General features: G+C 41.1%; 3 protein-coding genes across 4 annotated transcripts; 2 read left to right on the top strand and 1 right to left on the bottom strand.

The window, feature by feature from the left end:
• Positions 1–84: 84 nt before the first annotated feature.
• LOC136425538 (uncharacterized) lies at positions 85–9,604 on the bottom strand. Of its 2 annotated transcripts, XM_066414455.1 has the most exons (8): positions 9,340–9,604; positions 6,122–6,240; positions 5,414–5,578; positions 4,839–5,075; positions 3,838–3,935; positions 3,225–3,348; positions 1,435–1,834; positions 85–1,262 (listed from the first exon to the last, which is right to left on the bottom strand). In XM_066414455.1, the coding sequence occupies exons 3-8, from the start codon at positions 5,576–5,578 to the stop codon at positions 1,207–1,209; spliced, it is 1,080 nt and encodes a 359-aa protein (XP_066270552.1). In that variant the 5' UTR covers positions 6,122–6,240; positions 9,340–9,604; the 3' UTR covers positions 85–1,206. The 2 variants fall into 2 exon arrangements, with proteins under 2 accessions (XP_066270552.1, XP_066270553.1); XM_066414456.1 differs by lacking the exon at positions 6,122–6,240.
• Positions 9,605–15,986: 6,382 nt separating this feature from the next.
• Positions 15,987–21,365, top strand: LOC136425541 (uncharacterized). The gene is made up of 2 exons (XM_066414461.1): positions 15,987–17,277; positions 20,771–21,365. The coding sequence occupies exons 1-2, from the start codon at positions 16,751–16,753 to the stop codon at positions 21,036–21,038; spliced, it is 795 nt and encodes a 264-aa protein (XP_066270558.1). The 5' UTR covers positions 15,987–16,750; the 3' UTR covers positions 21,039–21,365.
• A 1,202-nt stretch (positions 21,366–22,567) lies between these two features.
• On the top strand, positions 22,568–26,751 carry LOC136425544 (deoxyuridine 5'-triphosphate nucleotidohydrolase-like). Its single transcript, XM_066414463.1, has 6 exons — positions 22,568–22,770; positions 24,097–24,188; positions 24,662–24,706; positions 25,291–25,365; positions 25,665–25,735; positions 26,208–26,751. Exons 1-6 carry the CDS (start codon positions 22,604–22,606, stop codon positions 26,262–26,264), a joined length of 507 nt encoding a protein of 168 aa, XP_066270560.1. The 5' UTR covers positions 22,568–22,603; the 3' UTR covers positions 26,265–26,751.
• Positions 26,752–27,233: the final 482 nt, after the last annotated feature.

Here is a 27,233-nt window from a genome sequence, read left to right as displayed (position 1 = left end):
ATGAAAATCAAATGTAATAAACGTTCTGCAATATAAATACTATTAAGTCTAAGTAAGTTTAAGTAATATAGATACCAATGATGATCACATTTATCAAAAAAAGTTGTATTGAATTTGTATTGATTTTCTATTAATCTAGCATGTATTTCACACGGCATAACAGCGCTGCTCATTGTTCTCATGTAGTTTGAAAATGTTTTGTCTGGGATCCACAGTTTTAGGATCAGTTGTTGGATCCACATGCTTGTAGTTAAGGTCATAGGTTTTAGACATGTCGATTTTCATATGTTATCCCGATTCTTGATGTTCTATATAATTATGATTACAGTGATAGATAAAATATTAATATTCTGCATAATTGCAGGTGTGATTATGGTGTAGATAATTAACAATGTAGATATTTCAATCGACATTACTGTCTAGGATAACCAATGTTTGGGAACAAATCTGGCGTTAACCTGTTTCATGACCTAATGACTTACAAACTAGTATTAGATTAAGGTAATTTGCCTGTTTCAATAAGAATGATGTGCTGTTATGTATAATAGTAGTTGATGCTGTAAAAAAAAATCAACATTTTTAAAGATATATTGTATTATTCTAACAATAATTTGGATCAGTTTTAAGGTGATGCGATCCTTAAAATCAAGTCCGTGTGCCTTTATCAAATACCAGAATAAAGTTGAAATGACTTAGCAGTCAATATTTCTCTCTAATCTTTAAATGATTAGTTCAAATATAAATCGGAGAATATCCGCTATCCCCCACTTCGAAAAAGAACCATGTTTTCAATGGTTTTTGTACAGCTTCCCTACTAATGTGCAGAAAGTTATTAATTAAACAATTGATGGTCTCTATCGCGATCGGGCTAGAACTCATGGGTGTTTGAGGAATACAGAATCATCATTCTACCAATATACCAGAATACTAGCTTTAAATCATGCTTTCTAACATTAGGTGTTAACAAATGCATCGAGGATCTAACCTCACATTGCATACAGATTTGAAATATTGTTGCTCAACATTCGAAAGTCGAAATCAACTCTTGCCCGCAGCACTCAAACCTGTACGCACATTAACGCAGAGAAAACATCGCAAACTTACAAAAGAAACAGCATTGACATAAATCCAAGCTCTTAGATAAAGGTTAAAATAGACAATGTGTAACATATATATGTATTATTAAGTCTATGTCTCACGCTACTATTAGGTTCCTGTAACCAATCTGCCATATCCTGAAACTAACTCCTGGTGGTCGACTTCTGAAAACAGAAAATTATAAAACAGAAAATTATCATAAATACTTATAGATTGGTCCCTACGGAAAATTACATTCCGTCTATGAGCCTTGTACACTTCATTCACATAAATTCAGCTAGAATCAAATAAGTAGAAAAATTTAAAAAATTTAAAGAAACAAAAACAAATACTAACCAGATCCGTCCTCAATGTTTGTATTGATTGGTATGTCAACCAACTTCTCCCAATTAGCAGCGATGCCATCAGGGTAGCAGAATCGTTTCCCGAGTTTCTCCACTTCCGCATCCTCGTATTCCTTAAACGTTTCCAGGGTGCACTTCACGCCCACCTCGCCAGTAGCCGCGTCATCAAACCAGTGCTGCTGGCCTAAAAACGGGATTCCCCAAAAGTGGGAGGTGTGGAGGACAATCTTCTTCTTGCGGTCTTCGACCACTTCGGCCCACACCTTCCTGGCGTGCTGGGCGTACTCGCGGGCGTACATGGCGACCACGCCGGTGTGCGGGGTGGCGTAGCGCGGGGACAGGGCCGGGTTCAGGTCAGGGGACTTGTTCTCTGGGTCCACCACTGCCATCTCCTGTTAGGGGAAAAGATAGACGTCATTCTCAACCCAGGGTCCACCACTGCCATCTCCTGTTAGAGAGAAACATAAGAATGAGGACAGGGCGGGGTTCAGGTCAGGGGACTTGTTCTTAGGGTCCACCACTGCCATCTCCTATTGGAAGGAAACATTAGAATGAGGACAGAGCCGGGTTCAGGTCAGGGGACTTGTTCTCATGGTCCACCAGTGCCATCTCCTGTTAGAGGAAAAGATAGACGTCATTCTCAACCCAGGGTCCACCACTGCCATCTCCTGTTATGGGAAAAGATAGACGTCATTCTCAACCCAGGGTACACCACTGCCATCTCCTGTTAGAGGAAACATAAAGATGAGGACAGGGCCGGGTTCAGGTCAGGGGACTTGTTCTCATGGTCCACCACTGCCATCTCCTGTTATGGGAAAAGATAGACGTCATTCTCAACCCAGGGTACACCACTGCCATCTCCTGTTATGGGAAAAGATAGACGTCATTCTCAACCCAGGGTCCACCACTGCCATCTACTGTTAGTGGGAAAGATAAGAATGAGGACAGGGCCGGGTTCAGGTCAGGAGACTTGTTCTCTCGGTCCACCACTGCCATCTTCTGTTAGAGGGAAAATAGACATGTTTATCAACCCAGGGTCCACCACCGCCATCTCCTGTAAGAGAGAAACATAAGAATGAGGACAGGGCCGGGTTCTGGTCAGGGGACTTGTTCTCTCGGTCCACCACTGCCATCCCCTGTTAGTAGGGAAAATAGACATAATTCTCAACCCAGGAACTTGTTCTCAGGATCCATCACTGCCATTTCCTTTCAGAGGAAAAATTTAGAATGCGTGCTATGTCCGTAGAATCGGAAAAGGGTAGGTTCCTAATGACCAAGAAGGAAAACTCCTCCTATGGACTCCTGATGCTGAAAGGAGAGTAGGTCGCCCGTCCCTAAGCAATCTTAAAGGCACTGCTTGAACCTGAAACGCTGTACGAATGCCTAGGCTGAGGCTTCCTAGGGTGGTGCTGGATTGGTGCCAGACAGGAAGAAAAGAGGGGGACAGGCCATGACATGGAAATGGACTGTTGAGCGTGACCTTGCCGAGATGGGCTGCAGCTGGGCGGGGGATCCGGAGCAGGCAGCAGCAAACGGAGCGATGTGGAAAACAATGACGGCCCACTGAGTCTAAGTACTGAAAAGTCGCGAAGATGATGATGATGATGATGAAACTGAAAGATGCATGATAGGGAATACTGGACGCTGAACTATGTGTGGTACAACTCCCTCACGGAGTAAGCTGGTAGTAGTAGTAGACAATATGGTTGTCTCGAAGCCAGGTCATGATCAATGACCAGTGTGTGTACGCCACTTGTTAAACAAACGAACTTGAACTTGAACCTGATACAGCGCGAGTCGCAGTCCGGCCAGGAGGAGGAAACACGGCAGGCCGGTCCTGGCGATGCGGTCCTGCATCATCGCGCCGATCACTCCCAGCAGATGCTCGTCCAGCGTCAGCAGGTACCTGATGGAAAAATTACATCATCGTTTCAATTATTATGTAACCTTTCTTTCGAAAACAGATAAGGTCAACGACCTTGACCAGACGGCTGTCACCATGGTTACTAGTACGTAGCTGACCCTGTAGTGTTCGATTTCATTTTGTAGCAAGCACTGGAGGGGCCTGGCTACCATATAAATGTATATGAATGTGTTTGAGTAAGAATAAACTGATCAGTGGTTTGGAATGCTAGACAAGCGAAGTTAATATCATGTATTTGCGTGCATGTTACCTTTCTAGTTTTGTTATGGGATTTCATGTATATGTTATTTAAGTTACCTTGGTTTTGTATCAATTAGTAATTTGCGTAACTTTTTTATTATCTCTTGTGACTGTGTTTGAGTTTGATGCAAATGACTTTTGTCTAGGGTCTTTCCCCCAGCGCACATTGAGAAGCACGATTTGTATTCCCTGGTGAAATAAATAAACAAACAAACAAACAAACAAACGCACCTGTGCAGACGCTGTCGGTCGGCTGGGTCGGCGAGGTCGCTGTTCCTCTTATCGTCGGCGTAGTTTATCCTGAGCGCCTGCTCAAAGTCGTGAAGCACCTTGGTACATTGTGGCAAGGCGGTATTTCGGTTAGGATTGTTGACTTAAAAATAAAGGTTCTGTGTTCGAATCTCAACAGTGAATCCTATTATTGTGAACTTGGCAATGGCACAACTATTTCCTTAATAGACTCATGGGAAAATGAGCACCGACCGGGGACGTCCTCCAGAGAGTTGGACGTCCCGTGTTCGAAGAGAGTCACACCTCGAGCACGTTTAAAGGAGTCCTAAATTCCAGAGGGGGGAGTTATTTTCCAAGAGATGATAATGTTAGGAAGTAAACATGAATAATTTTTACAGTATGCGATAAAGTACCCACTAGTCCCGTGCGCATCAAAAATTATTCAGTATCTACCAAATTCCCCAGGTGACCCTCCAAACAACCTCAGCCTCAATACAATGTGCCTGACGAGGACTGACAAAAGTTAGATTACAAAAAGAATGTCAGGGTGGTTAAGAAAAACTCGTCTTGCTATGTGTTCTTTATATCTTATTAACAATTTGCCTTCTTCTTTTGCTTAACCACCCTCATTTATACCGATAATATCCATGATCAAATATGTATGTTAACGCATAGGGAATACATGGGTAGGGTCTGCAGGGGGTTAGTAGGTATAATATTGTTTTAAAAAACACATCTTGTGTAATTCACCACAAGCAGAATTTTGTAAAAAATCGGCTGATTATGTATTGATTGATACAGAATCTAACACTGCCTTCTGGAGTTTAGGACTCCTTTAAAGAACCGACCGCACATATCGAAAAGAGTTCCATCCAGATCTGAGCGGATCAAACCTTTTAGTCTAGTCTTACGTAGCTTGTAGTTACTGCAAAAGTTTGACGTGCACAACTTAGGCCAGTTTACTGATTATGCGAAACAAACAGAAAAACAAACAAACAAACCCCGTTGATCCGGTCCAAGTCGCCCTGCTCCAGTTGCTGCTCCACCAGGTGGCTGATGCCGCCATTGGCCAGGTCGGTTAGATGCGGGAAAACGGCAGACCACAACTCATCCGCCATAATTCTCCCGATGACTCCCACCAGCCCTCCTCCAAACTTGGCGGCTATCTGAGAGGCCCCTGTGATCACTATTGTGTGAGCGTCCTCCTTAATGTGCAGTGTATCAGTTGCCTCTTTGACCTAAAGAAAATGAGAATACGTCCGTATTTCTTATAGTTGTCTTATATAAGGTACTGAAGGTTTTCAGTATTCTTTGTTGGCTATGCCTATGGCTTTGATCTATATTGCAAGTAGCTACTTGCAACAACACTTGACAATTGTCGTCAATGTAGGTCTAAAATGGTAGTCTATCAGCTGATAATTTTTGAAGATATAGGTTTTAGTTCATGCACTAACACAAAGCTGGTAGAGTTTACCCTTCTATAAAACCTCTTTCATTTACTCAATAGGGTGGCTGTATGCTAAGTTTACTGAGATGGGGGCATTCCTGCAGGCGTGAATAGCAATTCAGTGGTCACCTTTGCAACATCTGCATTAATCTCGTGTTCTTCCGTTGTCCTTGGGATGACCTTGACGGGCCCCTTCACCATCTGCTTGGCCAGTTCTGCCGCGGCTGCGCAGACCGGATCTACGGTGACGTCATCGTCCGTATCCGGTTTAGCTTTAGACTCTGCTGCACCCATCTATACATTACAAAAATTCAAAACCATAGCATGTTCAGGACAAAATGTACAAATAAACTGACGTTATGCTGCAGTACCAATGTTCCAAAAAACTATACCTCCATTTTTCATGGATGTGAATATATTATTGCAGTGTTAAGCTGGGTATGGCTTAGACTCTCGCTGCAATCTAAATATAACAGAAAAAAATTAGTGTTAGGCTGTATACGATTTAGGCTCTGTTTCTCCCATCTATACATTTGAAGAATATCATCATGTCAGTCCGTCAGTCTGTTAGAGCACGGTTTAGACTCTGTTGTTCCCATCTATATATTAACAAAAAATACCATCACATGCTGGGTAAGATTTAGACTCCATCACTCACATCTACGCATTGCAAAATAAATACCACCACAGTCTTACGCTGGGAACGATTAACGCTATTTCCCTCCCCTATGGATATCATAACCAGCAGAAAAATAAACATGAGAGCTCTTGCAAGGGTTCTTGCAAGAACTGGATGTTGTGATTATTTCCTGTTACAGCGGACAGCAATGTACTCACAATAATGTAGAACTTTGATGGAAGATACAGAGCAGTCCTACTATCCACTCTTGTCGTCCGTTCTCAGCCTGTTGCTATCTTGCTGTGGGAATAAACCACTTCTCACTGTCCACGTGTCACTGGGAAATAGTTTTTAGGGAATTTTATGCGAAACAGTTTAAATACGAACTGCAATTGCTAAGTGGTGCGAAGATTTTAAGTTGTGGGGTAGTCATTTTATTTGCCGTGTCTTGTCGTGTCTTTTTCTTCTTTCAATTAGATACACAATTTAAAGAAAAAAACAAAAAACGATGCGGTCCCCAAACATGCTCTTGTTGGTTCCTTCCATTATTTCATGATGCGTTTTTACCATGCGTGGGTGTTGTGTGTCGTTATGGGAAAAGTCTAAAGCCTAACCCCTGTTTTTCTTTCCCACGGGTCTTTACGTGGTTCACTTCAGATGTCAAAGGTCAGGCTGGGAAAACACGATCGACCTATGACCGCCCGTCCGGTAACTAACATTGACTATCTTTGTTCCGGCTGATACAGGTCGGGAGATCACGTGAACATAAATTAATGAACACTGTATATATATATATGTATCTTCAATACTCAGATATTCTCACTCATTGTTCTAGGTTACACATAAGTTAACTAGAGTTCCACGAACACATTATCTTCGCCAAATAATCAAGGCTTATTGTGGAGAGTGATTAATATTTACATGTTTATCACCTCCTGCAAACTTGATCATACACCATACCGTTTGAAAGTTATGATGGGGGGGGGGGGGAGAGAATGAGTCCAGTCTAGATAGGGATAAAACTCATTAGGTGGTACAGGACTAGTATATGTGTATAGTGTGCTGATATATGTTATAACTGGTCAATAAAAAAGTTATAATTAGATGGTACAGTCAATATATATGAATAGAATAAATCTTTATTCCATATCATACACATTTTGCAAGACATGCTACATGTTACTTTTCCATACGGTGCTAGGTAATACCTAGCAGTGTACTCTCTGAGCAGAGGAGTTGGTCCGGCTGGTTATTCACATGTTTTTAGGTGTTTTGTAAGGCTTTCTATTTGGTTCCCTTTCCTTTATGTCTCCAACCATGTGTTTGACAAAAATGCAGAAACTGAACACTTTAAAAAAAACCGGACCCACACATTTGTTTGAATTGTAGTGAGACTGCCCCATTTGTTTATTTATGTACACCATCTGTTTATTTACACTTCTAGGCAAGGCCTTCTGCTGGCCTGTTTCGGGAACACTGTCACACGCCCCATTATGGAATGTAATGGATTTACAATTATCCTTACTAATTATGCAAATTAGCTCCTGTTTTCTATAATTTGACACCGATTGTGTGAAGCACCATCTGAGCTCTCCACATACAAAACTTCACGACAATCTCTTCACCCCTTCTCAAGTAATACGTGTCCGAATGTCAAAACAAAAACACCCACTGCAGTTCTAAACAAGCTGCTAGGGGGCCCAAACTTACAGAACTTACTTCTTGTGGCATGAACTATCTACCACACAAATATCATGACCATAGCACTTTCAGAAAATATGCCACTAAATTTTGAAGCTCCGCTGCAGTACCTTAAGTACTTGCTAGAAGGCCCATTATCGAACTTGACCTTCCTTTTCGTAAACCCTACCCATCCACTAAATATCATACAGATCCATCAACAGCTTCTTGAGTTATGTTGTCCACAAGAATTACACATCCACACAAAGCCCGCTGCAGTACCGACGGAAAATGCCAGGAGAACCATTTTTGAACTTGATCTCTGTTTCCACAACATCTACACACCTGCAAAAAATCATGAAGATCCATTAACGTTTCCGTCACTTTTTTCGCCTACATACAAACGCACAAAAATTAAAAGTCCGCTGCAGTACTGTTCAAAAACGCAAGGTAAACCATTTTTAAACTTGACCTGCCTTTGCACAACCACTACACACCTACCAAAAATCATAAAGATTCATCAAAGGTTTCTTGAGTTATGCTCTTAACATACATACAGACCCACCAAACAGCTGGATCAACCGAAAACATAATCTACCCCGAGTACTATAGTACTCGGCGAAGATAATAATGGTATTGATGGCGTGTGGTCAGCCAGCTCCTCAACACAGTGAATATTTGCCTTGGAACTTATCCTGTCACATTTTAATGAGTCACTACGGGCTGCACTTATTTCTGATTCCGCCAGGCGGCATCAATACACGGGAGGAGACATATCATAGAAGGTTGTCTTGTCAATGTAATAGAACATTCATTCTATTACTTACCAAAAATAAGGGGGGCTTGGAAATCTCTGAAGATGCAGATATATGCAAATGAGAAATCCGTCTAAGCCTGTGCCCAAATTCCATTTCACCATTTGCAGAACGATCATCAAAACGGATAATGAATCTGTTTTTCAATAATGCCATCTCGAAAATCAATACCGGTAAGGATTGACAATTTTCCACTGTGTCCCTACGACAAAATGCTCGGGAAAAATCGATCGATATTAAATACCCCATTAAAGACATTACTTTCGAACTACGTCATTCATCCGGGTACTTACGACCTGGTACTACGTCATCCGTCCGGGTACTAAGGCCATATAAACTTGTGATTGGAAGCGGGTATCGATCGTCTCACCTTTCCCGGTATCAATCGTCACTATGTAAATTTGGAAGGTCATGTATCATCACGATTGCACTCCCGGTAAGGATCATAGGATCTTGGGATTATGGGACCTTCTCGTAAGTTCTTGTCTTGACGGATGCCAATATCATTTTGAAGAATAATGACTCAGTCTCTGTGATCTGCATGCTATGACCATTTGCTACTCATTAACAATCAATCAGGGATCAACTCATAAGATATTGCCGGTTTGGAGACAACGCCAGTCGAAAAATGGGTTCACCACTGTGTCTATGACGTTGTAATCATTGATGAGCAAGGGGGCGTCTCAAAGGTCGGTGCATTATCTTTACCGCAGTGCTTTGTTGAACCATATATTGATAGAAAGGTCATTACATTTAAAACAGCACATGGGAAACAGTAAAGAAAATATAGACTTCCACGTATTTCCCCGTGTAACTGTCTTGTGTATTAAAATGAACAACAACAATCAGAGAAAAAAATGGTATATGGCAGAATGATTGAGATCATCGTTTCGTCAACGTAAATGTTTTGAAGGTGGTATAACAAAACACACTTACTTTACCTGTAAGATCTAAGCTCTGCCACCTTACACTGTTGGGTATAATGGTGGTAAAACTGGTGGTAAATTCGGCACCATCTGCTCACTCCAAGCCCACGTGAAGACGTAACGTTGCCTGATAGTCACAGCGCAGACGTCATGCCTGCTCTCCGTGATGCACCCCCACAAGCCTCTAATCTTGTTAAGCGTCCTGTGCAGTGTGCAGTAATGACTGCTTCTGCTCTGAGAGTGATGGATTCACCAGAGCACGTCGTCAGACACAACAAGCCGGTGGAAAGATACAGGGCACGATTGAACGATGTCAATCACGTGTTCGGCTAGGAATCCAACTGACTCTGATGTCACACCTTAATTCATCCTAGCAGCTGTAAAATGTTAAATGTTTAAAAAATCAAGAATGAAAATTGACATGGAACTATAGAGCCATTTTGCATCATACAGGTAAGATTTTAGCTTTCTACGATATTATTGTAAGTGGGTCAGATTAAGAGGAAGTGACCTTCCGGCGGCCTTTCAAGGCTGTGGTCATCTTGAAACTCAGTCTCTCCTATAAATCTGAACAACAAAGCAATCATGGGTTGTGAAGGACGGCGGCAGGAAATAGCCCTCTTATTGACAATCATCCCTCTTCCATTTGTGGTCAGCTGAACACAACGCGCGACCAACTGAGTTCAAATAGTTTCCCATCAACCAGCGGCAAACTTAAGATATCAAAACTGCTTTGATATTAAATGAACAGCATTCAAACATCGTCAAGCAAAGATGGAAGACTTCACTCCTTTCATATGGGTCAGATACACAAACAGACAAACACAAAAACATGCAAAAAGACGCCTGTAACCCCAAACGCCTGATAGTCACAACTCTGACGTCAGAGCTACACGCCATGATGCACCTATACAACCCTCTAATCCCTTTAGCACTCTGTGTAGTGTAGTTTCCACTGCAGTTAGGGCGCACAGAGTGATGTTTATGGGTGGCATTTAGGTTTACATTGGAATTTTATTGGATTTTGATCATGTCTAAATCACAGTACAAGGCACGATACGTGCCATGTATGCATTGTATACAACTCTGTGCAAAAACGAGACAACGTTACACAATCCTGAAACAGCATACTAATATCAACATACTGTTCTAAAGCATTAGCATGTACATTATTTGATACCGTATTTCTACTGTTCATTATCGATTAGATTAGTTATTCAAACTTGTTAGCTATTAGCAATAGTTCAATCGTCATTTGGGTAAGTTGCCATACATTGTACCAGTTACAATTGTCGCGCAATAAAGTTCTTATTCTAATTTGCATGTAGCGCTATCTTACCGTCGCACAACCGGCTATAGCTTTTATAGAACTTAAACCATAGATCGAAATATACCGAGTGTCCATATGCAAGCGGCATGCTGGTATAAGCTAGGCCACTGAACAGAATATACAATAGAAGGCAAAAAAAGCACAACAATGATACACATACATGAAGGATAATAGAAACGTTTTATGCAGAAAAAGTGAGGAAATAGAGATGAAACTACTGACATGATAGTAAAAATGTAGAACAAACAATGAAAACTTGTGAAGTGAAAACGTGTTTCTGATAAACACCATTGATTTATGCACCTGGCTTTAAAATTCACATCTAGAGATCACACAGGTACCCCTTAAGGTAAAGCTGTAGGGCAGCACTGTCTGATTAGGTATTCAAGTCTAAGACTGGGTTTATCCAGTTCTAAAATTTGCCGGAGAGGCGAGCACATTGCTTTGTAGCAAGAAGCTTTACAGATTTCCCCGCTACGTTGCGATTTGTGATCACTTAAATCCACTTCATCGCCCGGCCTAGGACACCTCCCAGCTGTAACGGCCTGATAATGGACATAAACCAACGCTAGCGGGGGCGTGCTGCAATTCACGGCTGACAATCACCCAGAAGATTCGCTGTTTTTACGTCACTAAACTGGCGTGAAGATTCGCTGTCAGCGTGTTTTCAAGTTGCTTAACTGGCGTGAAAATGTTGACAACAGAAATGATTGCTTCTGCTCTGCTAGTGATGGTCCAACAGAGCATGTCGTTTGTGGTAGTCCAGCGGCTGTGCAAATTTGTCTAAAAGCATCAAACTTGGCCCACATGTACTTTAATGTATTATGAACAAATATAGATATGGAGGCATCTAAAATTCTGCCCAGGACTAGTGTTATGGCATTTTGGGCCATTTTGAGACCAAAAATGTATGGTTTGGGCTCCTGTGCGCTGATATTGAAACAAAATTACATACACACACACACACACACACACACACACACACATGTACACACACACATGTACACACACACACACACACACACTCATACACACACATACACATACACATACACATACACATACACATACACATACACATACACATACACATACACATACACATACACATACGCACACAGATGCCGAGACAAATGCGACGGTAGGTCGGTGTTAGAACGACTTAGGTACAATGAAGAAAAGTTCTACTATGAAGACAGGGAAGACCACCCTTAACATACATAGATGTCCTTAAAAGAGACACTGGCATACAAACTGATGGCATGGGGAAGGCTATGCAGGACAGGAGCTTCTGGGCGGCTACAGTGGTTCCGGTGACGGATGAAGGAGACTGGCACCCGACATAAGTCAAAGTCTACTATGAAGAAAAGTTCCACTGAATGTCAAAGTGCGTTTCCTTGGGGCTTGATGTTCAGGAAGCGGGATGTTCCAGGAAGTAAGTCACAGCGTCCCGGCTGACAGCTGGCGCCTTTGAGATAAAGGAAGGGTCTTAAAGATGTCCTTCGCACATTATTCATCACCCACCAGACTGGGCAGCTAACACATGTACGAACGTAGGCACAGGCAACGATACATAGTCATACAAGCTACACTGGCGTACTCTATGTGCACATCTCATACTATAACAGCATTTATTGCATTATGTGATTGTCAGCTTTGAATTAGGGTACTGGTACAGACAATTGTTTGCATTGCCAAGTAATCAAGGATTCCATATAAAGGGGAAAGAATAGAATGCGAATTTTATCAAACATTAGACCTATGCAGGTACCTACCAATTGGATATAGAGTTAGAAAAACTACTGATTGTCCTTTAAACTATGTAGACTGGCATTTTGCAAACAAAAGGTTTTGCACAAAAATAGTAAACTTTCAATCCAACTTCATGACACAATGATCAAAGTACTACACGTATCAGATCCTTTGCCTTTTAGTCTCGATTAATGACGCTTTATACGATGATATTATTTTATAACATGTATATTAATATATTTAGTGTAGGCAAAGGTGTAATAAACTGCTGTAGAACGTGTCTATAATGCCAGACACAATTCTATGCACATTATCTTTGAAATATTAACTCTTTATAAAACATTCCGTGACCTTTCCAACAGCCCATGTATTTTCTCATGCTAATAAAATGTGCGCCATAAAGAAGGAATAAATGAAATTGACAATAGGAGAGCAATTTATATAGCGCTGTGTATTGTAAAGGTCTCCACGGTGAAGCGCATCTATTTTGCTTTATTTGATAATTCTCGCCTAGCGTCTGTTAGAAACGAGCTATGGGAAAATCGTTAATGTTATCAGCGACACGTTACGCTTCGGTAATGTTATTTTTCTCTGGGATTTATTGATATATTGCCAAAAGGTCACACGGGGCTTAATGTTATATTATGTTGTACATTTTGAAAGGCCGTCAGGGGATCTTTGCTGTTCCTTTTTTTCGCCGGCTTTTCTGGTCGATTTAGTTGGAATTCCTTGGCATATTGAAATTTTGTTACATAAATTCTTTTGAAAAAGAATGAATTATTCCATCAGAGGTCTAGAATTGAGCCAGAAATCATCAGAAATGATCATAATAACACATATTGCACAAGTACGATACAACTTACATTAGAAGTATTGTAGAGGATATTGTCAGCAATACTTCAACCTATACACAGGTACACGTTTTTAGCTGTTCAGTGTCCGTCGTATCCTTTATTTTGGAAATCTGGATACTTTGATACTTTATGTCCTCTATTAGCTACCATGCAAGTAATAAGTAAGTAGCTAATCTTACAGGAGTACAGAAACAGCATACAACTGACAGAGTACATTAAAATCGTTACAGCTTTTTACATAGTAAATCGCTTAAACATCTTGATTGGATAGTATCTGTTTTTTTACACATTTTGACTGTTTGGAGTTATTTTTCATGCTGTAAAAGTGATAGCGTGGATATACGTTGCACAAGTTGAGTCCGTCGTTACTTTATTTTGTCTACTTATAGTGTTTAATGTTTTCTGTATAGAGAACAAAATACTATTTTTCATTAAAAAAATGCAAAGTGGCAACGGGCTCTGGTTATACAACATAGAAAATAATAGAAATTAACAAAACAATCAAACCTTCGGATAATAGCGAAAAATATTCCGTGTCGAATGAAAAATATTCCGTATCATCCTGCTGCAGCTACAACATGTCGATTCGGTGCACGATTTGTTCCTTTTTGATCGCATCAAGAGCTGACCGGGTCCCTTCATGTGCCGGGCTATCAAATCAATAACGTTATCCATCCTGATAAGGTATTAACAGGATTTGCCAGGCAAACCCCATAGACTACTGATGTTGGCGCTGTATGCATTCATTCAGAGTACTTATTGAATACACCTTAAAAGCCTGACAAAACAACTTTGATGTATCTTTAAAATAGTGTTTGCGAATGCAGTCTATCCATTGACTTCTGATGTTGGCACTGTTTGCATCCATTCAGAGTACATATTGAACAAACCTTAAAAGCCTATAGCTAGCAATACAACTTCAATGGATCTTTTCTAAAAAATTTCATGCAGTCTATCCATGTTTTGGATGCACTTAGTGAACAAATATGTTTTGTCATGTACATATATTGTATTTTATGTATGTGTGTACCCAGCGTCTCTCTGAAAAGCAGTGCTCAGAGGAACATAAAACAGAAAATGTAAGGGGCGACAATCAGGTTACCCCCAATCCCCCCCCCCCCACAATAATGTACAGATATAGACAAAACTGGCATCCATACTATTGAACATTTAATGACAGCTCTGTGTTCTAATCATCTGCAGTTTCAAAATGTGATAATGATAATTGCTTGTAAACATTTCTGTAGTTCGCCTGCGGCCTTCTTCAGGGCTCTATTGACTGTAGCTATTGCTCTGAAGGTAGCAGAATAACAATCAAAACGTCGGCAAACAGTTATCCTTCGGTCCTGTATAAAGAACCTGACCTTGATATCCGTTGATTCACCAATCTGGTGTTACTATTCGCGAAACAACTGCAGTCCTAAGGCGCTGAGAATTCTAACTATACGGTAACACCCCCACCCACCCACAAAACACCCCCACCCACCCCCAAAACACCCCCACACACCTTGAAACTACAATGTTGATGATAAACGGGTCCCCAAAGCTTTCTGAGCTTGTCCCTGATTCGTGCACTCAGAGCAATTTGTTATTATTGCACGACCTTTAGCGATAACATCAATGCCTAAGTGATTTGTTTCAGTACGTAACTCCATGTTTGAGTTTGGTGACGTTTGTTATGTGGCTGTGCAATAAGTGCGTCCAAACGAATATTTGTACAAACTTATGTTACGTATTGTGGCAGAGATGTATACGTTGATATTTATTAATGCCTATACTGATCGTATAATTCAATATAATTGTTACGGGAACAGGCTGTAAAATGTAGATTATGTCGTTGTGTTCTGAATCTTTGTTAATTTCATTTCCCCTCCCCTCATGGTTCTTTTCGCTGGAAACATTCCAGAGTCATCGTCATGACTTCAGCATGGTATTAGTTTAAAACGGTTAAGACAGAAGCGGAGCGATCGCATCAGGGGGATTGTAGAGCGTATGAATATTGATGACAGGTTCGGGGAACTGCCGGATCTTTACGACAGCTTTCAATAATGTAGAACGCCGAAGAAAAATAGGTTCGGTGGGATTGAGGAAGGCAAAGCCCTTAAAATAACACTGGTATTGGGTTTTAGAATTGAGCGTCGTTTCATTATGTTGACGGTAACGGTTGGTTGACGCGAACTTTTACCGTTATTGGGTTGTGCAACAAAGCATTTATCCCCATATTTAGGCAAGTTCCAATTCTATACCTTATGCTTCAGGTAACAAGTATCGCAATTGAATTCCTGAAGTTAGTGTCTGTAGAAACAGTCACGTCTTGAAAGACACTTCGTAATGTAATTTGAGCTGTGGCGACGCTCATGACCAAATGTGCATGCTGTACTTGGTGGACTTACAGTCAAATACGTCCTCGAAGATCATTTGAGGGACCGATACAATCTGGTCTGTGTGGTCACTATAGACATGATTCTTAGTGGCCATATTGGTCTGGAGATCTTTATGTAGAGGTGGTCACTTGTACAGGTTTGGGTTTGGTTTGATGGTTTAGATTTCCATGCTAAATACCCGTAACAAACATATGAAGATACTGGATCTTGTTCATTAAGACTCGCTTGAAGAAAAAGAATGACAGTGACACAGTGCCCTCCTCATAGTGTTAGAAGTAACCAGTATGTTGATAAACCACCTGGTGCCAACATATTTCGTGACTTGCTCTGTTTCTTCATACTTCAGGCTTCGCCCGACTTTTGCTGCTAACCTGGGGATTCATCACCGACCCCGGGGTTCAACAGTGGCCCATAAACTAGTTTTATCACCAAGGAAACTCCGGCGTTGCCTAGCAACGGTCATGGACGGTTGGATGATGCATTGAAGAGGACGAAACAACCAATCGTTGTGGTGTGTCCTTTCCCTGCCTCCTCCACAGCTTGACGGCAACGTTATGATTATTCACATGTCGTGTATTGATCGGTTAACTCGTAAGTGGAGCCGCTCCGGTTGGAGCGAGCAAAACACTATCATTTGGAACCTCCTGCTTCCTGTAGGTTCGAGTCATTCGACCGATCCTGAGAAGCCCAATCTGCAAGTTCTGCCGCTTTTTTCTTTCACAGGCAGCATCACGAGCAGGCTGATGCTGTCCTTATAAAGTCATCTCAAGAGGCCCAGTCCCATTGGCGCGGACTGTTTCCTGAAATACTAGTGTCACAGTGTTTCTTCACTTTCTGCGTGTGTCGGCTGCAACTGATTTATCGTAAGATGAATTGCCTTGGCTATTGAAGTGGTAAGAGAAAGATTTCTGCCTTGAGAGCCGGATTTTCCTGCGTGACGTTCCACCGTGATCTCCTGCCTGACCTCTGCGACCTGTCAGCGCTGCGTCCTTGCGTTTACGACTCAGCGTGCGATGGCCCGGTGATAGCGTCAATTACAGCTGGCAGTTGGTAGGTCGTGGTTCGCTACTCGAACGAAAAGCACATCATCACATCGTCTGCTGCCGATGCTCGTTTTTCTCCTCTGCGATCTGCATCAACCTGGTAAGGATACAACAGCATCATCGCAGCGATTCATACATTTCTTCGGGCACCCTCCCCACCCTCTCCCGAGGAGCATCATGCCGTTGTGCGGTCATGGGATGGTTCTGACTATGGTAGAGATCGGGCTCTTTGCAACGGTGACGGGGCTCGTTATGACCCTGATAGCTTATACCAGATCGCTCAGTCCGTCCGCCGAATCTATAGACAAGATGATAATGTTTAACCTGAAAATCTTCGGGCCACTGACGTTGTCTATCGGGGGAGTCTTACTTCTACCGGGGTTCTGCATCTGTGCATTCACGGACTACCAGGAGGTAGCCGGACTGAGGTACGACCGGAGCACCAGCCGGTCCCACTCGGGGCTGGAGGCAAGTTCCCCCGAGGACGAGCCCGATACGCGACCCGTTGGTACGTTTGTAGCCGAGTTTAGGGAAGCAAGCGGAACGTTCAGGTCAGGAATGGTGCGGAGTGCCAGCAGCCCTGCTTCAAGGTTTGTACAGCAAATTACATGTAAACAAACTCATTAGTATGAACTTTGTTTCTTGGCATGTATGTATGTATGTATGTATAGATTAAGTAGACCTTACGAGAGTCGCTGTACTTTTGTTGTGTCAATAAAGATCTGTCTTTAAAACATCATTATAAACCTCCGTACGTTTTTTTAAGCTACAAAAAAAAACCCATGAATATTAATACAGGTAACAAAACATAATGTATACATGGTGGTTAAGATGTATCTACTGTATTTGTCTATTTGCACGCAGACACTGTGAAGGCGATTGGATCCATCATGTCAGCAGAATGATAACTAAGAGAAGATAGGGCATGTTCAATGTGATGTTAAGATCGGTTTTCTCGCGATATACAGATAGAAGGATATTACATCGTGTAGGATTTCGTTCTACGGAAGCCATTTTTTCGTAGTATGGAAAAGAAATCAATGCAAAGCTTTCGAAAGTCCAGATGTACATATTGTATATTTACATATTACATATCATACGAACGTGGGTCAAAACTCAATGCAATTTCTATCATAGCAGGTTCATTACTGACCGTCAATAAACATCTTGAAATCACATTTTGAAATTAAGTCAGTCGATCATACAAATCTGCACAACAAAACGGGATATTTGAGTCTTAAGTTATTTTGGGCCGAATTTCAAATCAAAGAAATGAATCTGCTGTGATGAAAATGGCCTTAGTTTTGGACTCAACCTTGTACTAAACGAGGTTGACCCGAATGCAAGTCACACATGGTCATTAATAATGTATATTTCCTCAACTGTCCGTCCAAACTGATAGACCTGGAAACAAACCACATTCATCACCATCAATAATGCATACGTCCCCAGCGCCCTGTTGGTAATATTTGTCGCTTCACACTTCTACCCAGCTGTGTCTTCAAAGCCTAAGGGTAACATTATCGAACCTAGATCTTGATCTCGTACTCCGGTCATGGCTACATTCATCATGGAAGGGTAAAGGTACCTACAAGAAATTGTCCATTTTAAACTCAAACATATATCGCCGATGGAAAACGCTCAAGATTTGACTGAACTTTCCTGCAAATGTAGTTTTTAGTTGTGATGCTGCAGTTTGTTACTAGCGATCATTACCACTGTGGGTTGTACATTTTCTGTCTATCTATTAATCTATCTATCTAATTTATCTTTATCAAACCATGTTAGGGAGCTGTTGTTAAGAAATACGTGTCTGTTGATATATTCTGAAAGACCCTCAACCCAAACTACCAAGGCTTATCCAAATTTATGCCAATAGATATGTAATTGATTTTCAATTGCCAACCTTATTGGATTACCTGCATAAATAAATGATTGTAAATTTAGAGTACATGTACATCCCACCCTCTGCCCTCCCTCAAAAAAGAAATCGAAAATCCCATGCATGCCTCCGTGAAAAATTAAGAGTTTTTGTGTTTTTTTATTGTATCTAGTATTGTGAATTTTGGGCTGATTCTGTCTATGTACTTCCCCACTGTTTCCAATAAGACAACAGATGTGCATATAGCAGGAAATTAAAAACAGGAAATGGAATAAACCTTGACAGCCTATCCTAGGACCTTGATGGAACCTTTGATCCAACTTCCTGTCAATGTCCCCATCGTGCTTATCATGTGGAAATACGTTTAGAAAAAGAAACGCAGACAAACCAGACACAACAAAAACAATACCAAAGTTTTCACGGAGGTAGGAATAAAAACAAACATCTGCCTCTAACTCGTGAAATACAACCTCCCTGCAACGAGTAGTCACATTTACGACCGTGAATCTCTTATTGTTTTTCAACTAACAACCTTATGCTAGGGTCGGATTTCTAAATCGGGGCCCGGCCGGGTAGCTTGCGGGAATGAAAAATACGATTTAAACGACAAACACAAACAAAACACGCAAAACGTAATAAAAAAATATTCCTTACAATAAATTACGTATAATTCTTTTTTATTTCCAAGTCAGGCCCCGGCTTGGAAATGTGACCATCGCCTTACTGGGGTAACGTGCATTGCAGTGAAATTTACTGAATTATATCTGATCGTGTGAAATCAGCGTGATGCCAGACGTTTTAGTCTGTCAGGTTTGATTCAATACCCACTCAACGCTGCGAGACGGTTGCACACCCATCCACTTAGACACTCCGCTGTAATTGCATGTCTGTAATAATTGGGTTTTAGAGAGGCACTATCTGTACATGTAAGGCCTAAGAAAAAAAGGTGTGTTTGCGGTTCACGACTGTTTCCAGGTCCCGTCTCTCTTTCAAAGGACGGAATATTGTGATAGAAAAAAATGCCAAGTCTCTCCAACAAAATCTTAGCGTCATGAAATTGATGCAAATGTCTTTTTGTGAGCTTAAAACGACAAATACAAGACAGAAAATTAACAACATGCGCTGCCAAGCATTGAATGGCATGACAACAAATTAAAGCAGGCGACAGCCCTGTTTCGGATACCTAACCAACCCTAGTAAATACCTGCCAACAATACCCTTTTCATGGTCGTATGTCGTTTTAAGGTACCCAAAACTTTTGGATCAGACATCTGTCTCTGAGTGATAAAAATGTAAACCAAAATCCGAAAATTCTTTCATATTTTCTAGGTGTTCTTGTCACTGATTTTTGCAAACTCCTTTAACAGACGAAGGCTTTGAACAGTTGATGTAGGAATGTGTAGTAAAACCTTGAGAGTCCCTACCTACCGACACTAATTCGTCCGCATCGTGAAACACCACATTATCTGTCTTATGCCTAACCATAATATCGCAGCAGGCGTGCATCTATTTCTGTCTCCACTGCTGGGATTGAGTATGAAGTGAACAATCCTCCGAAGCTAATGTGACCGAACAGTAGGGCTGGAGTACATTTTAGATATGTTTAGGGTTTGCCTTGTCACAACAGTTCATTCAGCCGCAGACATTGTACCTGATTGATAGAAGGCATATTTACAATGTAATTGTAAACCTTTGTAGCCAAAGTTTGCTTGTATCAAACTGATTCGGAATTGTCTGAGGAACGCACAGCTTGTGCCTGAAACAAAGATGCGATGGGGGTCATGTTGGGGTCTCAGTCACTCAGATAGTTGTAAATTTCGTTTTAGCGGATTTCATTGATCAACACCTTTGGTAGTAACAAGAACGGTACATTCATGGGATATGTCTGTATTATGATATGAGCAAACTTCACAGAGGTTTTATGATCATATTAATATACCTTCTGTCCTTAGTTTTATTGTACTTACCCCAATGTCTGCATGAGTAGACTATTGTGTTAAAACTATTCTTATTCTTTGCCAAGTTGTTTTACTCCTTGGGAGTAAATCATCATTTTGGACATATCTGTTTGTCTGTCTTTCCACACTGCAGTTTCTATGTGATCTGCCAGAGGGCACTTAAGTGAAGTCTGCTACATTTGTTTGCATTTCTTTGAAATGTGAGGAAAGTTGTTAACAATGTGACGTCACTCCGTTTCGCAGCACGAGAGAAACAACACCTAACGGTTCCCATGACAACCTGATCAGACATGCGCACCAGAGAGACAGGGGACAATTCTACATGATCTTCAACCATCACCCGCCCCCTCCCTACGCGTCCGTCGCTGCGCATGCTCGGAACAATCACGTGACGTGTGACGTCAGGAGTGAGAGCAGGATACCTAGCACGAGTAGGATGACGTCACGGGATCTTCCACCGTCTTATGAAGACGTCATGAAAGCGCAAGTCAGACGAGTCGAAGACGTCTGAAAAGATGAAGAAACTATGGATTGAATAACTTGAAAAAGACATCATAAAGAGCCAAGATAGAAAATCATATAGTTGGAATTGTTTGTTGTATGATATTTCTGTACATTTAAAGTTATGAGAGAAATGCCAGATAACATTAATTTCCCTTTATATAAAGTAAGAATTATGCACAACAAGCAGGGGGCACGACATTCAAGCAATATTTTTCAACGAGAACAAAAAGCTGCCATTATTTCTCTGTTTATTAAAGTTCTAGAGTGCTTACCCAACTACATGTATATACGTATATAAATGTAATTGGAATGATTTGCAATAAAATAAATTGTTGACAACTATCAACTTGTTCGATCATTATTTTACCAGCAAGAGTTTTCGAGGCAAAACTCAACGTCAAAGTGCCCACAAACTCAAGGCAAAAGTAACAGTCCTTTCTCAATCACAAATCATCATTTACAGAATAGACCCGTTCGTGGTTTGAATTGCACATTTGCAAGGTCAAATGTGAATGCCCCTGATTAATGTAAACAGACCTATCTAGATCATGTATGATCTTGCATATGCTCCATGCCTCCATAAATGTCCAGAGGTGCTTTGTTTACGTCTCGGGAGCATTCAACTTTGACGTTCTGCCTACAATGCACCACACATGTACATTTTGTATAACGTTACATGTATTTGTTGTACAAGCCGACAGGGCTATCCAAGAAAAATAAAGGTTCTACTACTACGAATACTACTACACTACTCATGCGCAGTTCAAACAGTGAACCGGCTTATTGTGAAGCAAGCTACGTGCCTACGTCTCAGGTTTATTGGCAGGCTCAGCTCAGTTGTCTCACTGCTCACAGCACACGACCGTATCTGGGTGTTACATTTCACATTCTAGCTTTAACCTCACCTTTCTACAACTCACCTGGCCAACATGCATACCTTCGCTGTCATGGTAGTCGTCTAAACTGACATTTTACAATTGTTTCAATCAAGATTTCTCAGCTTGAAATAATGTGACACGCCTGTTCTCTGAAGCCGGGAGGCTACCCTCGACCCCTGGGTCACCCAGGTCAACCTACCTGCTTCTCCTTCAAGTGTGTCATTCCTAACGCCCAAACCGTGTTGAACTCGGTTTCACTAACCTGCAAAAAGCAGTAGTAGGCTGGTTGGAAACTTCTAATTCTCACCAACGTCAAATATTGTCATGCTGAATACCGATCGTCTGCTCTGTCATTCAAAGAAATTCACCCCAAGCTGCCATACTTCCACACAGTTAAAAGAACAGAAATATACCAACTGTTATCATTTATACAGCGACACAATATTCAAAGTATATGCAAAATTTGATTAAACTTTAACCTCCGACCTGGTGAAAAAAACTACACGCATTTGAATATGATATGCTACCACAACCACAGTAAGGATTTCGATAACAATCATATTTAACTCTCATACGTAAACGATACAATCAACGGATATACTGTGACGCTATCGAGAAATTAAATCTTTCACCTACCAACACCTTTCAACTTTGACCTCCGAACTGGCGCCAAATTTGCGCGCCATTTTCACAAATGCTTTGCCAGGCCGAACACACCGTCTCTCTCGCCGAGCCCGCTGCAAAGATCCCTAAAATCGAGATGCCTTCCAACAACATCCTCCTGCGCTTTGCCAAGATCACCGAGCACGCCTTGGCACCAACAAGAGGGTCCAAACAGGCGGCAGGTTACGATTTGTACAGGTAAAAACATTCGGGTTTGTGTATCCGTGCCCCCCTCCCCCTTCGCGCCAAATTTTATAATAATTTGCAACACGCCGATTAGGTTATTTTCGGAAGAGATGTAAAAGGCAATTTCATTTTATGATTGTAGGGTTGTTATAAGATCACAGGATTTAAAAAGATTAGATCTAGACCGGGAAGATTTGTTTACAAACTGGCATATTTGTAGCTAAAAAAAAATCACATGCATAAACAAAGGGAGGCTTGAAAAGCGCACACATAATTTTTGGTCGCACATCTACATACTATAACTGGTAAATTGGTAGATGGCAGTTTTGCATGTGTAGGTAGTGGTTTATATGAATCAGTCAAGCCTTAAGGGACTTAATAGTGGGCCACGCACCTAAAGCCTAACGAACACCGAGACGTCCTAAAGGTATCCTAAAGGTAACAAACACAAATTGCACAAATTAATTCATGTGTGTAAAGAGATCTGCTAATGCAGTATCCCTGCACACTTACTAGTAAGGTGTTCAAGAGAAGGGCTCTGAACACTGAAGAAAAATACTCTTTTTACACAACCAAGGGATTTATTCAACCGACGTTTCGGTGACCCCCTGTCACCTTCTTCAAGGCAATTCTGACTGGTTCACATAGCAATGCAGCACAGGTGTTGCTGCTTATACATATTAATGAGATGCAAACGCAAAACTATTCACGGAGGCTCTGAACACTGTTTCATTTTGATGTGGTGGCTGTCTGTCTCTCCCATAGCTTTAGTCAGCCATCGGGGCAACATAGCTCTCAATGAAAGCCCTCCACTGCTGGCGGTCTTCCGCCAGTCTGGTCATCTGGTTGGCTGAATGACTGGTCCACTCCTTAAGATCTGTGATCCAGGACTGACGGGGACGTCCCCGCGGCCGCGCACCCTCCGCCTTTCCCTGAGGCTGAAGGATTGTGTGTGAAAGTGTGCCTTTCGCCCTAGACACATGCCCGAACCACTGCAGTTTTTTTCTTTTTAACTAAGGACAGAAAACTGTCAAGTGGGCCTTGCAGAGTATGGATGCATTTCTTGACTTCTTTGTTTGTGGTGTGTGATGTCCAGTGAACTGGTAGCAGTCTGCAATAACAGTACTCTGCTGAAATATGCATGTAATCTGCGTTGATGTTCAGCCTAACATGTGGCCTTTTCTGTCGACTCCACCTAGCATAAATGGTATCGATGCAGTAAATAATCTAACTTATATATATCAGTCTTAGGGCACCTGGTAGAATGCATTACGTCTATGAGAGCTGACTACAGTTGTTACTTGCACATTGCACATGGTTTTTCCCCCATCCTTGCAGTGCATACGACTACACCATCCCAGCACAAGGGAAGGTTCTGGCTAAGACTGACATCCAGATCGCTCTGCCCGAAGGCTGCTACGGCAGAGTGGGTAAGTAATGTTTACTGTCATGTATTGTTTTAACCTTCTCCCTGCTGCCTAACTCTTTAACCAATAGAGAATGGGTGTCAAACGGCTTCTTCAGTGTGCCAAAGGTTTAAAGAACTAAATTGTAATACTGTAGAGTGGAACTTGTTATGTTTTGTGGCTGGTAGCTGTTAAGAATATATGGACTTAGATGCCACAAGCCAATTGATAAGATGACATATCTTTATTTTATTGCACAACAATTGTACAATGTACAAAGTATGACGTCATGATTCAATCAGGCTCGTTTATTTATTAATCTTTAGGGTGGTCCCTTCAGTTAACAATGTAACTGATTTCCAACGGAGCCAGTTAAGCTACAAAATATATGTAAATTTATAGTAAAGACATCTATTATTAGGACCTTCTACCTTACAGAATGGTAAGTGATATCACTTGCTATCCTGATCATGTTTACAATCTGTCCTATTTTTCAGCTCCTCGATCAGGACTGGCACACAAAAACTTCATAGACGTCGGAGGTGAGTCTTGGTTTTATGCCACCCCAATTCTGGACTGATCCAGCTAGGACTTTATCTAATGGGTATAATCAGCTGTCACATACATACGAAGGTTGTATCTTAGATTCATTCTGATCGTTTTGAATCAATGCTCCCTCAGTGAATGCCTTCAAAGCCAGATTCGGCAGGTACATGGAATGTCACCCTGTTAGTACAACCACAGAGCATTGGAACCCACTTAAACCCACACAGTGAAGTGAAAAAGAATTCAACAATGAAGAGCGGTCTAAACTGGAACAGTCCTACCTGACCGAAAATTCTACTCTACTCTTCTGCTCTACTCTTGTACTTACCTTACTGTCTTAACAAATAGGGGTTCATGTGAAGATTGTTTCATAGACTTCCCTTCTGAACTGCTCCCTCTGGCAACATAAAGAGAAACTGCAGTGTAGATTAACAGGCCAAAAGCAATGCCTCAGTCCCTTGAGATTGACATATGAACAAAGGTTAACCATACAGGAAACACAGGCAATTAATCATGTGCAGAAAAAAATGAGAGAAAAGTTTTGTCGATTTTGAATATTTTTCCTGGAATCTTCCTGTAGCTGGAGTGATTGACAGGGATTACCGCGGTAACGTGGGCGTCATCATGTTCAACTTCGGCAAGGAAGAGTTCAAAGGTCAGTACATGTAATATATAACGCTGTCAACCAAACATTTTTGTAAGTTATGAGTCTTCCAAGTCTTAGTGTGAGTTCAGTCTTTATTCATAATGTCAGTTGATTTGATTTTGAATTTATTGGAATTGAATTGACACAATACACAAACATGTGACACAGGCAGGCAGGTAGCTGTTGCTGTTGTCTTGACCCACACATACCACATCACAGAACACTTAGCAAGACAATTTACCGTCACAGATGAACTGTTATGCTAAGTACATGTTAACAATGTTGATAACATATCTCTGTCTCCACAGTGAACAAAGGGGACCGGATAGCCCAGCTGATCTGTGAGCGCATCTTCATGCCAGACCTGCAGGAAGAACAGGTCAGTAGATAATGTAATTCTTGTTTCTTTCACTGTAACTTTATGTTCACTGTTTTCACGGTCACCTCTGTACCATGAACTTATCATCACCGTGGAAAACCTGTTGTAATTATTTATGATTCCATCACTTGCCACCACCGTGAAGTTAAAGTTCATTGAAAATGTCTATTTGCCTTACACCATGGAATTTCGCTACCATGAAGATAAAGTGAATTACAGTACTCAAAACATACACCTATAATTTGCCGGCTTCTCTCTCTCACCTCTAACCTTCTCACCCGGACGCTTTTAGAACTACAATCTGTAAGTTGTCATCCTTATTACCAACACTCTACATACTGTTCTATCCTCAACCATGATTTTATGACCGCTTGGATATTTGGTGCATTCAGTTTTCTTCTTTGTACCATTTCATCCCTACACAATATCTCATATTCAACCACTCAATTTTTAATTTTTGTCAATTCTACAGAGCCTTGACGACACAGAGAGAGGGGAGGGAGGTTTTGGTTCTACCGGCAAGAACTGAAGAACAACAAACGATGTCAACCAGAGCTGGACTTGCCTCTTCACTAGACCAGACCATAGTGTATGATAGTTGTCCCTGCTTCTACAGAAACACAAACCAGTCATGACAAGAGATGCAGTTTCCATCTTTACTACACCAGACTATTAACATACTTGTACAGAAAACAACATTTTGTCACAACTAGCAGACATGCTTTGAGCAGTAACTTTATAGATTCATGTATTGAGTTTGACTAGTTTCAACATCATGTTATTGTCTTTAACAGTTGTATTTAGCATATCTGACGGAATTTCAACATATAAAGTCTTGAGATAACTACATAATGTATCATTTGAAGTTGTGTAGTTCAAGATGATGCAGAAAATGTTGTTTGTATCCATCTATGTTTTGTTAATCCATGTTCTTGAGTAACACTAAGAAGAGTTAGCTATGATCACTTATTACAGGTTTTATTATTCACCAAATAAAACAAGTATTTTCTTTGTGATATCTGTTGATTGTGTTCACTTCACAGTGTTAAACTGGTTAAGAACACTGCAGAAACTTCAAAATTTGCAGTTTCAACTGGATAGTTGCCCTGCAGCAATTAAAGTTTCTATAATGCATCAAACCCAAAAGTTCCACTGAAGTACCATAGCAATCCGCTAGGGGGCCCAAAATCTAATCATTTCGAGGTCAAGACTTACTCACATACCAAGTATGAAGACAAACCATCTAGGCATTCTCGAGTTGTACTGTTCACAGACGGTCGGACACACATACTAACGCTGTGCAAAACATAACCTTGGCGAAGGTAATAAAACAGTCAAAAAGTTACTCTATTTTGAAATCAGTTTTCGTTTCAAGTTTTAAGATACTCTTTTAATATATTATCATGTATTGCCGTAATTCTTAACCGTTAAGTATTTAAGCGAGCGAAATACTAGCTTTAAAGATTTGAGGATTTCCCTGTCCTTGAAAAAAAACAAA

Source organism: Branchiostoma lanceolatum, chromosome 19 (genome assembly GCF_035083965.1).
Source record: "Branchiostoma lanceolatum isolate klBraLanc5 chromosome 19, klBraLanc5.hap2, whole genome shotgun sequence".
NCBI classification, from domain to species: Eukaryota; Metazoa; Chordata; class Leptocardii; order Amphioxiformes; family Branchiostomatidae; genus Branchiostoma; species Branchiostoma lanceolatum.
The sequence above is the reverse complement of the archived record's forward strand: the minus strand, read 5'-3'. Positions and strand labels throughout refer to the sequence as shown.